Source organism: Alosa pseudoharengus, unplaced genomic scaffold (genome assembly GCF_046254945.1).
Source record: "Alosa pseudoharengus isolate Yale_2024_CS ecotype anadromous, Long Island Sound unplaced genomic scaffold, YU_APseudo_1.1 YU_APseudo_1.1_scf_6, whole genome shotgun sequence".
NCBI classification, from domain to species: Eukaryota; Metazoa; Chordata; class Actinopteri; order Clupeiformes; family Clupeidae; genus Alosa; species Alosa pseudoharengus.
In genome coordinates this window covers 4,231,518-4,244,134 of record NW_027468848.1, presented here as the reverse complement: position 1 = coordinate 4,244,134, position 12,617 = coordinate 4,231,518, and the positions used below count along the sequence as shown (strand labels likewise).

General features: G+C 43.4%; 1 protein-coding gene across 1 annotated transcript; it reads left to right on the top strand.

Moving 5' to 3' along the window:
- The first annotated feature begins 8,454 nt into the window (after positions 1-8,454).
- LOC143106351 (H-2 class II histocompatibility antigen, E-S beta chain-like) lies at positions 8,455-11,739 on the top strand. Its single transcript, XM_076270628.1, has 5 exons — positions 8,455-8,530; positions 8,875-9,156; positions 9,965-10,246; positions 10,684-10,797; positions 11,383-11,739. The coding sequence occupies exons 1-5, from the start codon at positions 8,470-8,472 to the stop codon at positions 11,550-11,552; spliced, it is 909 nt and encodes a 302-aa protein (XP_076126743.1). The 5' UTR covers positions 8,455-8,469; the 3' UTR covers positions 11,553-11,739.
- The last annotated feature ends 878 nt before the right edge of the window (positions 11,740-12,617 follow it).

Genomic DNA, 12,617 nt, shown 5'->3' with positions numbered 1-12,617 from the left:
GCGCTCCAGAGAACCCTTTTCTTAAACACTGATTGCACCACTGCTGAGTTCTGTACCTCTGTGAATAGTATTCTAAGGAAGATGCCTCGATGAGAACAAATTCTTACAAATTAAATGTAAATGATCAAGAATACGTTCACAACACCCCTTCTGTAAATGTAGTATATTATCAAATGTTTTGTACTGTAGCTTTGTACCATTTGTGGAACTGACATAGTTCACACATTGTGGATTTACTACAAAGAAAAAAGTATGATGGAACACAATCATTCTTGAGTTTCCCTCTTAAGGTCGGTGTATAGGGTACAAATTCTGAGTGAAATTCTCCACAAAGGTCTATTTCTGACTTGGATTCACATGTTTTACAACAACAGTTGGATTTCTTAAGAGCCTCAGATATTATGCTGCATTCTTTAACTTCAGAAAGTTGAAGTAGTTTTTTTGCACTCTGCCATGTCCACCAGCAACTCCTGAACCACGTTTGCTCACTCTGTGAGTATCAGCCATCTACGCAAGAGCTACACACACTTATCAACAAACTCTACTCAAGGGCTCCTCACACTTATCAACAAACTACTCAAGGGCTACTCACACTTATCAACAAACTACTCAAGGGCTCCTCACACTTATCAACAAACTACTCAAGGGCTACTCACAACCAACCAACCAATCAGGGGCGCAGCTAGGAGGGGAAAGTTAGGACGATTCTAAGGGCCCAGCTCTGATGGGGGAGAGGGAGTTAAGTCATTTAGAGACGAGTGACCAGGAAGTGCGTCATAACAAAGGGACACCAGACCCTCTTGAAACAGCTGGACTGTGGCTATACTGCAGGCTCGGAAAAAGAGTTAGAGCAGGGATTCCCAAACTGTGGTACCCGTACCCCCGGTGGTACGCGAGCTGCCACTAGGGGGTACGCGAGATGAAAAGGGCAATGGCGGAAAGGAGTTAAAAATGATTCATTAATTAATACTCTAATTAATTCATAAATAATACATAATTTCGAATCGGGTTATAATGATATGGAAACGTGAAATTAAAGGAAATCATTTGTAAACTCTATAATAGGGTATGTTTTCATTAAAAAATAAGCTACCCACAATAGGCTACACGTGATTTCCTGCGGGCAGCCAGAATATCTGGCGCGTTAGTTTCGTTGAAGTATAGGCTAGGTAGAAGGCTGCGTAAACATGGAAAACTGGCTAAAAACAGGGACACTGTCCAAAAGGCCTAATTAAAGCGATCGAAGAGGAGAAGCGAGAGAAACAGAGCAGGACACAGGTAACGATGGAATGGGATGGCGGGCAGACTAATGAAGGTGGAGATGGTGCGCAGGGGGATAAAAGAAAGAACGAGACAGAAAAGACTGCGCGAAGAAAGCGAAAGTATGATGGATTGGGAGACAGACTGCCCAAAGCCACAGTGCGTGGTCTGCAGTGAGATGCTACCTAACCATTCTAATGTGGTTCTCCACTGTTTTTTGTAACGTGATTTTGATTATGTTATCATGTAGGGCGGCTAATTAAACAACAATGCCTGGAATGCGTCAATAGAATGAGTTACTTTTTTAAGTGTTGGATGGTGGGGGTACGCGAGACGAGTCAGGATGTAGAAGGTGGTCCGCGGGGAAAAAAGTTTGGGAACCGCTGAGTTAGAGAATAAGGCAGAAAAACAATGTTTCCCATGCTGCTTCCTCATGTTGGAATGTGCAAACATGTATAAAAAATCAAAAGGATGCCTTCTTGTATGTGATCTCTGTGGTACAGTGGTACTGAAAACGTGTTGATAGCCTACTTGTTGATTTTTTTGCTGTAGTGTAGGCTAAACCAATGTCACACAGTAGCCTATAGCCTACAGAAAAAACTTAATTGATGTGATATAATGATGATTTGTTAAAGGTGCTCTAAGCCATGCCACTTGTTTTTTAGGCTAAAACATTTTATGTCACTAACTGAAAACATCACCTAACCAACCGCTAGCTGCCTGTGTCTTGAATACACTGTAAAAAAATGCGATCTCTGTGGACAGCACAGGCTTAAAAAACGGCAACAAAAACAACCTAGGCAAACCTAGCCCATAAAAACATAACAAACTGTTCTAGCAAATCAGACGAGATGCGCGTTTAGGAGAGTTACGTTACCCAGCATCGCTTAGAGCTCCTTTAAATGTATGCCTACAATCAACCAACCACCAACCTCCAACCAACCACCAACCAACCCATCAACCAACAAACCAACCAACCACCAACCAATCAACCATTCAACCATCCATCCAACCAACCAATTAACCAACCACCAACCAATCAACCACGCACTCAATCACTTTATTTGGCCTCAGTGAGGCGGTTGGGTTTAAAACAGAGTTATACACAATCTCTCAGACATGAGTGTTTTAACCAATGATCTTCAGCAATCAGCACCTGCCTTACCACAGAGGCACTATACATTAATTTACTACACACTATGCATTCATTTACTATCACTATACACTACATTAATTTCCTACCAATGTAGTTAGCAGACATAGTTGACTCTATTTATTCTCCAAATAAGGGATATCTCAGTTGTTGCTGTGACCTGATACCACACAAAACCCACTGTTGCTCACACAACATGCAAAATGCCTCACATCTCCAGCAAAGTTCCCCAGAATTCACCTCACATTACAAACACTTTTGTCATAATATGACATTTTGGACACATCATGTACACACTGTTGCTCAAAACCGAAAGCTCTTCTGTCTTTCATGGGCTTCTATGTACAAGTGTGAAAGTCATCTAACCGAGATACACAGTAAACATGTAAGCAATATTGATACCAAAAATAGTGATTGTCCCAAATAATTTGCTGTTCTGAATACAGTATTTTACAGCCAACAACATAAAGAGCAAAATACAATGACCACCAGAGGAACATGGAGTTTTGAAAAAGCTGATTTTGCCAAAGAACAAAACTGTAAAGGATTTACCGGTAAACTACATTTCCCATCCTGCTCTCTGTTCCCCTTTCCTGCAGCTACTTCTCATAAATCACAGTGTTTCAGGAGGCCCCAAACTAGTTTCAAACAGGAAGCCACTGCTAAATGTTTTTTGTCTCTTGAGCAGAGAGAGAAATACAACATTTGTTTTAGAAATCCCCATATCCCTTCAGAATGGCAAATACAGAAAACATCTGTTTTATCTGTAGCCTAGGCCTAGGTAGCACCCGATGCGCAATGGACGCACTGTGCTATTCATAGGGAAGCGCTTGTGTCAAGGCAGCTTAGTACCGACCTGAATGAGATTTTGAACAAGGTTGTGAGAGTGGTGAATTTCATCAAGACCCGGCCCTTAAAAACGCGTCTGTTCCCCGCACTTTGCAAGGAGATGGGAGCTGACCACACAGCTGTAGCATACTGTTTCTAAAGGTGTTTGAGTCGTGACTCACTCGGATCTTTCACCCGTGTCTTTAAATTAACCCATGAGTCGCGAGTCTCTAGTATCATTAACTCGGATCTGTTGAGTCCTACTACAATTCAATCTAAAACGATAAACAGCGCCACACACAAACCTCTTGCAACATTAGCTAGTCTCCTAGCCCTAGCCATCGTAGCAAAAATGTAACAATTTCGTAGGCAACCACAACTCTAATAAATCAACTCAAGCGACTGAGTGAGCAGGCAGTCCGAGATAACTGGTTAACTTCCCGCAGAGCCGGAAACATTGCAGACTCACAGACCATGGGACTCAGATTGGAGCAGCTGAGTCCCGATCCGGGTTAGTCGGATCAGCCGGCCGGTTAGGCTACGTTGAGTACGAGTCAGTCGAATCAGCCAGCTACGTTGTCATGAGTGGATCTGCGAGGGCGAGTAGCTCCTCCTCGAGGTGAAAAGCAATTCCACAACAAAAGCCATTTCTTTCACTTCTGAAATAACATTCAATGTTCTGCATGTAGCCTAGACATAATTAGATTTGGTGTATAGATGTAGCATATTAAAATGCAATTAGGTCGTGCAGACGGTCCGAACTGCACGCTCATGGAGCTGCTTGAGTAGCCTATCTACCCAGGTCAGTCTAATCAGCCGGGCGGGCCGGTTACGTTGTTATGAGTGCGAGTCAGCCGAATCAGCCGGCTACTTTGTCATGAGTGGATCTTTAGAGTAACTCCTCGTCAAGGTTAAAAGAAAATCCACAACAAAAGCCATGCTTTCACTTCTGAAATAACATATTGTAACGTCGGCGCAAAAGACAGTGTTCGCGTTCTCCCGCGCAGGGGATCCTGGGATACGAGAGCAGACATTTGGGGGGTTTATGTCGTTATTCTCCTTAGTTTTAAGTGTAAAGTTAGCGTCTTTAGTGTGACATGTTTCCCTTTTAGTTCTCCCTCGTGTGTGATCCCTTTTGTGTGGGGGGCTGCGACCTCCCCTGTATGTGTGTAGTGTGTGTCTGCTTGACCTGCCCCGTGTGTATTGTGTTCTGTGTCTAAATCTGTCTGTGTCACTGCTCTCGTTCCCAGTGAATAAACCTTTTGATTGCACAACTGTGTGGTTCGCTTTCAAATCGTTACATTGGTGTCAGAAGCGACTTTCGAACATGGCCTCCACTCAGCGGGAGAAGCTGGGAGCGGGAGACCTCATCACTGGGTGGAGGCCCACGCAAGAGGATCCAGAGAGAGCCCTTGTCAGGGCTACTAAAAAGCTCGAAGCCTTCTATCGTGACTGCCGCCGGAGGAGAGGAGCTGTTACCGGGACCTGCCTGCTGCCATGGGAGGAGATCTGGCCGGAAGAAGCGGTCGCGGAGTAGACGACGCTGGCCTGGGCGCTGACTCCACGGCGAGCCGCGACGCGTGAGCAGAGCCGAGGGAGTGCGGCGAGGAAGAGGTTCTTAGACGATGGACGGTTGGCGGAGCCGCTGAGGGCAGCGAACTCACGACGGTGGGGCAGCTTCGACGGAAAGGCTCTCTAGAGTGTGACTGTTTCGTGTGTGCTTCAACTTTTGGGTGCGTGTGAGGGGCACCATGCAGTGCTAGGCGCTAGTTCTAGTTGGCCTGTTGGCCGGCGCCGTTAAAAGGAAAAAAAAAAAAAAAAAAAGTTCGTTGTGTGGAGTTCGATAGCACGACCATCTCGGGGGTCGTGCCTTCGCCGAGGCCGCGAAGGAGTGGAACGGGCCGGGAACAGAGCAGTACGGCTCTGCGAGATGGCAACACGAGGAGGGACGCCGAAGACGGTAGCTGCAGCGGGAGAGCTCAGCGCGGTCCGGTTGCTGCGGAGTCGGTGCCTGTCTGTCCTGGTCGACGACTCGACAGAGCGGAGTGGCGTTGGCGCAGCTTCATCTGGCCCCCCCGAACCCCGGTGCTTGGGACAGTGTCGACGGTTGTAAGGCCACCTAGGGCCCCGTCTGGAGAGGAGGAGTGCCGTGGTGACACGCCGCGGAAAGTGCAGCCTGAGGGCGGCTGCTGAGAGGGAGCTGGTGACGAGCGGGTCGGCCACGTGGCTGCTAGCACGCCCGAACTGGATTGCTAGCAGCGTGGCGCCCCGTTGAGTGAGCTCCTGCGGCGCGTGCACCCCACGCGAGTTGGCGGAACTTTCGCACTGAACTGAGTGGCGGGCGACGCGCGCCAACGTTAGCATGTGGCTACCTCGTGGGCATTGCCGAGGACGGCAATGGCTTGTTGGGGGAGCTGTGTAACGTCGGCGCAAAAGACAGTGTTCGCGTTCTCCCGCGCAGGGGATCCTGGGATACGAGAGCGAACATTTGGGGGGTTTATGTCGTTATTCTCTTTAGTTTTAAGTGTAAAGTTAGCGTCTTTAGTGTGACATGTTTCCCTTTTAGTTCTCCCTCGTGTGTGATCCCTTTTGTGTGGGGGGCTGCGACCTCCCCTGTATGTGTGTAGTGTGTGTCTGCTTGACCTGCCCCGTGTGTATTGTGTTCTGTGTCTAAATCTGTCTGTGTCACTGCTCTCGTTCCCAGTGAATAAACCTTTTGATTGGACAACTGTGTTGTTTGTTATCAAATCGTTACAATATGTTCTGCACGTATAGCCTACTTTAAAATGCAATTAGGTCGCGAAGACAGTCCGAAACATTGCAAGCTCTGTATGGAGAGTAGGCTAGCCAGTCGGATCAGCCAAGCGGGCCGGTTACGTTGTTGTTATGAGTGCGAGTCAGCCGAATCAGCCGGTTACGTTGTCATGAGTGGATCTTTAGAGGATCGAGTAACTCCTCGTCAAAGTTAAAAGAAAATCCACAACAAAAGCCATGCTTTCACTTCTGAAATAACATATGTTCTGCACGCATAGCCTACTTTAAAATGCAATTAGGTCGCGAAGACAGTCCGAAACATTGCAAGCTCTGTATGGAGAGTAGGCTAGCCAGTCGGATCAGCCAAGCGGGCCGGTTACGTTGTTGTTATGAGTGCGAGTCAGCCGAATCAGCCGGTTACGTTGTCATGAGTGGATCTTTAGAGGAGCGAGTAACTCCTCGTCAAGGTTAAAAGAAAATCCACAACAAAAGCCATGCTTTCACTTCTGAAATAACATATGTTCTGCACGCATAGCCTACTTTAAAATGCAATTAGGTCGCGAAGACAGTCCGAAACATTGAAGCTCTGTATGGAGAGTAGGCTAGCCAGTCGGATCAGCCAAGCGGGCCGGTTACGTTGTTGTTATGAGTGCGAGTCAGCCGAATCAGCCGGCTATGTTGTCATGAGTGGATCTGTAGACGAGCAAGTAGCCTATAGTTTCTACTCATGTCAAGGTGATAATAATAATAGGCCTAATGAGAATAGTAGTAGTAGTAGTAGTAGTAATAATAATAACAATAATAATAATTTATTCACTGCAGGGCATTTCTACGTTCCTGTTTCTACATTGAAAGTCAATTGCTTAGGCTAGGTTAAGACAATAAATAAACAGTCTGGCTCAAACTGCTTTCTTTCCCGTGAGTGGGTGGAGTTTTTGATGCTATTATATTAGGCTATTTTATATTATATTATATTATATTATATTATATTATATTATATTAGGCTACCTACATGATATATACATGATATATATGTATAGCTATGATTAATAGGCTAATAATATTAGTTGCCTAGTATTAGCTGCCTATAATACCTATTAGAATAGATTCCTAGTAGCATACTATTAGTATATAGTAGTGGTAATAAACATTGTAGCAGAGTAGCATTAGACCTAGGCAAATTTTCTATTGTTAACAAAACAACAACAAATAATTAATTATTATAATATAGGCTACCCTCTCTGTCAATAAGATCAAAGTTTCTGAACATGAGCCCCAAAAAGATGAACAATGTGTGGATGCACTTTGACCAGGAGAGCAAAACTCTTAGGCTAAATGCAAGTAGGCCTACTGCAAAAACCTGGTTTCAAATTATGGAGGATCCACATCCAACATGAGAAGGCACTTCACAAAATGAAGCACCCCACTGCACTGCTTGAACGTAGGACTGAATTTCTTTGAGATTTAGCAATACTGACTCAAGTGACTCAAGTGACTCGTTCAACCCGGATCAGTTTAGTGAGTGACTCAGAATAACCCGGATCCTGAAAAGGAATCGAGTTTGACAGGCCTAACTGTTTCACAGCGAGGCAAGGTGGCTTTCCCGAGGTGAAGTGCTGTCGCGCGTGTTTGAGCTCCGTGTCGCCTTTTGGAGGAAGAGGGCATATGAATCTGCAAGCACGTTCACTAATGAACAGTTCTTGATGAAGCTGGCCTATCTTAGCGATATATTTGAAAAGCTCAATGAGTTAAATCTCCAGTTACAAGGCAAAGACAAGATTACTCCAAAAAACTTTATGTATGGGAGAGGCGCCTTGATCGTGACAGTATTATGCCTTTGAGATTTCTGAGCGAAATCGCTGAAACGTCTGATTGGGAGGCACTCTTGTGATCCCATGTATTCAACAGTAGGCCTACATCACATCCCTGCAAAGTTTATTTCAAAAATATTTCCCAACCAGCAGTGCTCAGTATGACTGGATTATGGATCCATTTAATGCAGCATGTTGGTAGGCTATTTCATTGAATATATTGTACAATGCTGTAAAATATTGGCCTGTGCTTGCTAATATGTTGTTGGAAAACAGAAATATGTGTGTTTAATTTATAGTGGCACATTATGTATTTATCTATATTATTATCTGCAGCACCAGCTGATTTTAACTCTGCTGAAGAGGATATATTTAGAACTTGTCATTATTTCAATAAATTTGACAATTTTAAGCTTGATCTACCACTTTCTTAGAGCGATGATGGACAGGTGGGGCTCGAGAATGCCCCCTTGATCAAAGTGGGGAATGAAAGAAAAAGTTTGAGAACCACTGCTTTACAATGTGTGCATACTAATCAAGTTCTGCATAGAAACTGCTGACAGTTTGCCTGCTAAACACTGATTGGTCCTCTTCCACATCTGCCTCTCTCAAAACTCGGTTTCTTTCACTATCTTTCTCATTCAGTAGCTCTGGACTGTGAGAATGTCCACAGCACAACTCTTCATTTCTGGGGTGATCGTCCTCGTTACTGTGTCAGGAGCACGTGAGTCATGTACTCTTATACACATACTCATCTCATGTAATCGTATTTATGTACATGGCATGTCAACTCGTTCCAACAAGTTTTTTACAGCAGGTTTGATCTTTGACTGCCTTTGTATATCATTCCCTCAAAACATTCATAGTCAACTGAAGCATTAATGTACCAAAGGCATGGAAATGAATACACTTGAATTAAATGTATTTATATAGTGCCATACATTATAAATACATTTTTAATTAAAGAGTATTATATCCCATGCCTTTGGTACATTAATGCTTCAGTTGACTATGAATGTTTTGAGGGAATGATATAAAAAAGGCAGTCAAAGATGTTTTCATCTGCAGATGGAGATGATGGATACTACAGCTCCACAGTGGATCAGTGTCGATTCAGCTCTTTTGATCTATGTGATCTGGAGTTCATTAGGTCTTACTGGTTTAACAAGGATCCGTTCATAGTGTTCAACAGCACGGTGGGGAAGTTTGTGGGGTACACTGAGTTAGGAGTGAAGAATGCAGAGGCATGGAACAATGATCCAGGGATGCTGGCACAGATGCAGGCTCAGAAGGAAACATACTGCAGGCCCAATGCCCAGGGGACCATTAATAACATACTGACGAAAACAGGTGAGTACAAGTAAGGACTAAAACTAAACATCCATGAAGGGGAATCAGTTCACTTAAACCATGCTTACATCAGGCTAAATTAAACCATGCTTACATCAGGTTAAATTAAACCATGCTTACATCAGGCTAAATTAAACCATGCTTACATCAGGCTAAATTAAACCATGCTTACATCAGGCTAAATTAAACCATGCTTACATCAGGCTAAATTAAACCATGCTTACATCAGTTTAAATTAAACTATGCTTACATTAGGTGAAATTAAACCATGCTTACATCAGGTGAAATTAAACCATGCTTACATCAGGTTAAATTAAACCATTCTTATATCAGCATGAATTAAAGGTGATTTTAACATTTAAAGTGTCTCCAGACCAGCCATAATTATGAAAGAACAGATAGAAAATGAAAACATATTATAAGCCTCTATTGTTTGGGGTAGTGTTTACATGTTTATAGTAGCCTCTATTGCTTGGGGCAGTGTTTGTAAACATGTTTACACTACAAAGTAGCCTCTATTGTTTGGGACAGTGTTTGTAAGCATGTATGTACACACTGTGGATGTCTAGGGATGTGTCTAATGCAGCCGATAAATGAAAACATTGCAAAATCATTATTTAGCACTTTTGTAGGGATATATCATTTTATTCATAAAATGTAGTATGGGCGATCATTATTTCTGCTAAATATACTCAATGACAAAGTTTATGCTCTACACCATTTAAATGAGTAAACATTTCCCAGAGTATAAACTAACTTAGTGTTCAAAATGTTTCAACATTTTCTCTGATTTTGAAATATAATGCAGTTGAGCCAGAGATGACGCTGAAACTGACGTGGCCCTCTAGTGGTGGTCATCCTGCAGTGCTGACGTGCAGCGCGTACAGCTTCTACCCGAAGATGATCAGAATGACCTGGTTCAGAGATGGACAGGAGGTGACGGGTGATGTGGTAACCAGTGAGGAGCTGGCGGATGGAGACTGGTACTTCCAGATGCACTCCAACCTGGAGTTCACCCCCAAAGCTGGAGAGAAGATCTCCTGCATGGTGGAGCACGCCAGCCTGGAGGAGCCCAAGGAGTTGGTCTGGGGTGAGAACACTGGTTAACAAACATGTCTGGTTCAGAACACACTCTAGTGATACTCGCGAAACTCATCGTATGCTTTTCATGGTTTTATTGTGGTAAAACTGCACAAATTTAAGCTCCTTTTTTGTTCCCTCGCAAAACTTTTGCATTCCCTTACAATAAGTTTGCGTTCCCTGAAAGTGTTGTGATGGAATGCAAAACTATTGTTAGAGAAACAAAAGTATAGTGTGGGAATGCAGTAGGAATTTAGTCCGTAAATAAATTAATGTTTATATGGCTGTATGGCCTTACTCATGGATGAATGTTTATATGACTGTATGGCTGTATGCCTTACTCATGGTGGATGAATGCTTATATGACTGTATGGCCTTACACATAGTGGATGAATGCTATTATGACTGTATGACTTACACATGGTGGATGATGTGGTGTCTCCACAGAGCCCTCCATGTCCAGGGCTGCCTGGTATATGGTTGCCATGGGAGTAGCAGAAATGGTGCTGGGGCTAAGCTTCGCTGCTGCTGGGATCATCTACTACAAGAAAAAGACCAGAGGTCTGTACTACAAGACAAAGACTAGAAGTCTGCATGCTGCAGGCTAACATATGACTCTGATAGGCTAACATATAACTCAGATAGGCTAACATACTATATGACTATATGATGGCTAACATATGAGTCTGTCAGGATATGATGGATTAACATATAACTCTGCCAGCATATGATAGGCTAACATATAACTCTGCCAGCATATGATAGGCTAACATATGACTCTGTCAGCATATGATAGGCTAACATATAACTCTGTATAATGCATGACCACTTTAGTCACTTGATGGTCTCTTGGGTCCCACCTTTGACTTCAAGGCAGCGCTGCCACCGTCGACTTCAAGGCACCTAACCCTAACCCTTGCCTAACCCCAGCACCTTCCAGGCAGCGCTGCCTTGAAGTCGACGGTGGGGGCCCAAAAGACCATATATCTTTATAACTTAGGTCCTGTTAGTCCAGACATTCATCATGTGTGCGGTGTTTACAGTGAAGTTCACATGGTGTGTAGCGTATTCACAGTGCAGGTGAACTGGACCATATCCACATTGTGTATGATGTTCTGTGTGATTTGAGTATTTCTTTTTCAACAGGGCGGATCTCGGCATCCAAGACCAGCATGGACAAAGGTTTTCATCAGAAGAATATGGATACCAACTTACTGCTTTGGCTATTAAGTTCTTACAGATCCTTCTCAGCACACTGTGATTCAAAGACCCCTGTCAAGAAATCAATCCTGAATACCGTGTGCAGTAATCATTAAGTATCAATCCTGAATACCATGTGCAGTTATAATTAAGTACAGTATGTGTCATTAAGTTTGTAACTTGTGATTTACATGTCCTCAGGCCAAAATAAATTGTCTTTTGTAGAGGAAGGACAGGCACACTTTATCCCAGTTGAATAAACCTGAAGTGATAAACAAAGAAAATAAACTTAGCGAAGACTTATTTCCTACCACTCATATTTTATAGAAACACTCATGATCATTGAGATTCACACAGAGGTATTTCTCCTTCATACAGTCTGACAGGTGTGTTTATCAAATGTTGTCATATCACAGTTCCATTAGTGTGATATTGGCTCCCTCTGCAGGACAACTTCAGCACTTACAATGTCCTTCTACAAGCTTACATGTTCATGAGTTTGTATCACAGGAGGTTTTAGCATGTATTGCCCATGTAATCTGTATCCAACACTACAGTATATTTGGATATCTGCAAAGACTTCACAGTTAGTTTATTGAAATGAAATCTTTCTGCTTGTTCACTAAAAATCAATTTAACCAGGCCATTTAATTTAACATCCAACCTTAACTATAAATTGTGTTGAGGTGATCATCCACATAAAGTGCTACCATAATGATTAATCAGGTGTAGGACAAGTTGGTTGGTGCACCTACAGCATAACTCATGCCCTGATTGGTGCACCTACAGCATAACTCATGTCCTGATTGGTGCACCTACAGCATAACTCATGTCCTGATTGGTGCTCCTACAGCATAACTCATGTCCTGATTGGTTGGTGCACCTACAGCATAACTCATGTCCTGATTGGTTGGTGTATCTACAGCATAACTCATGTCCTGGTTGGTTGGTGTATCTACAGCATAACTCATGTCCTGATTGGTGCACCTACAGCATAACTCATGTCCTGATTGGTGCACCTACAGCATAACTCATGTCCTGATTGGTTGGTGTATCTACAGCATAACTCATGTCCTGATTGGTGCACCTACAGCATAACTCATGTCCTGATTGGTGTACCTACAGCATAACTCATGTCCTGGTTGGTGTACCTACCGCATTTAAATCAAATGTTAACTCAT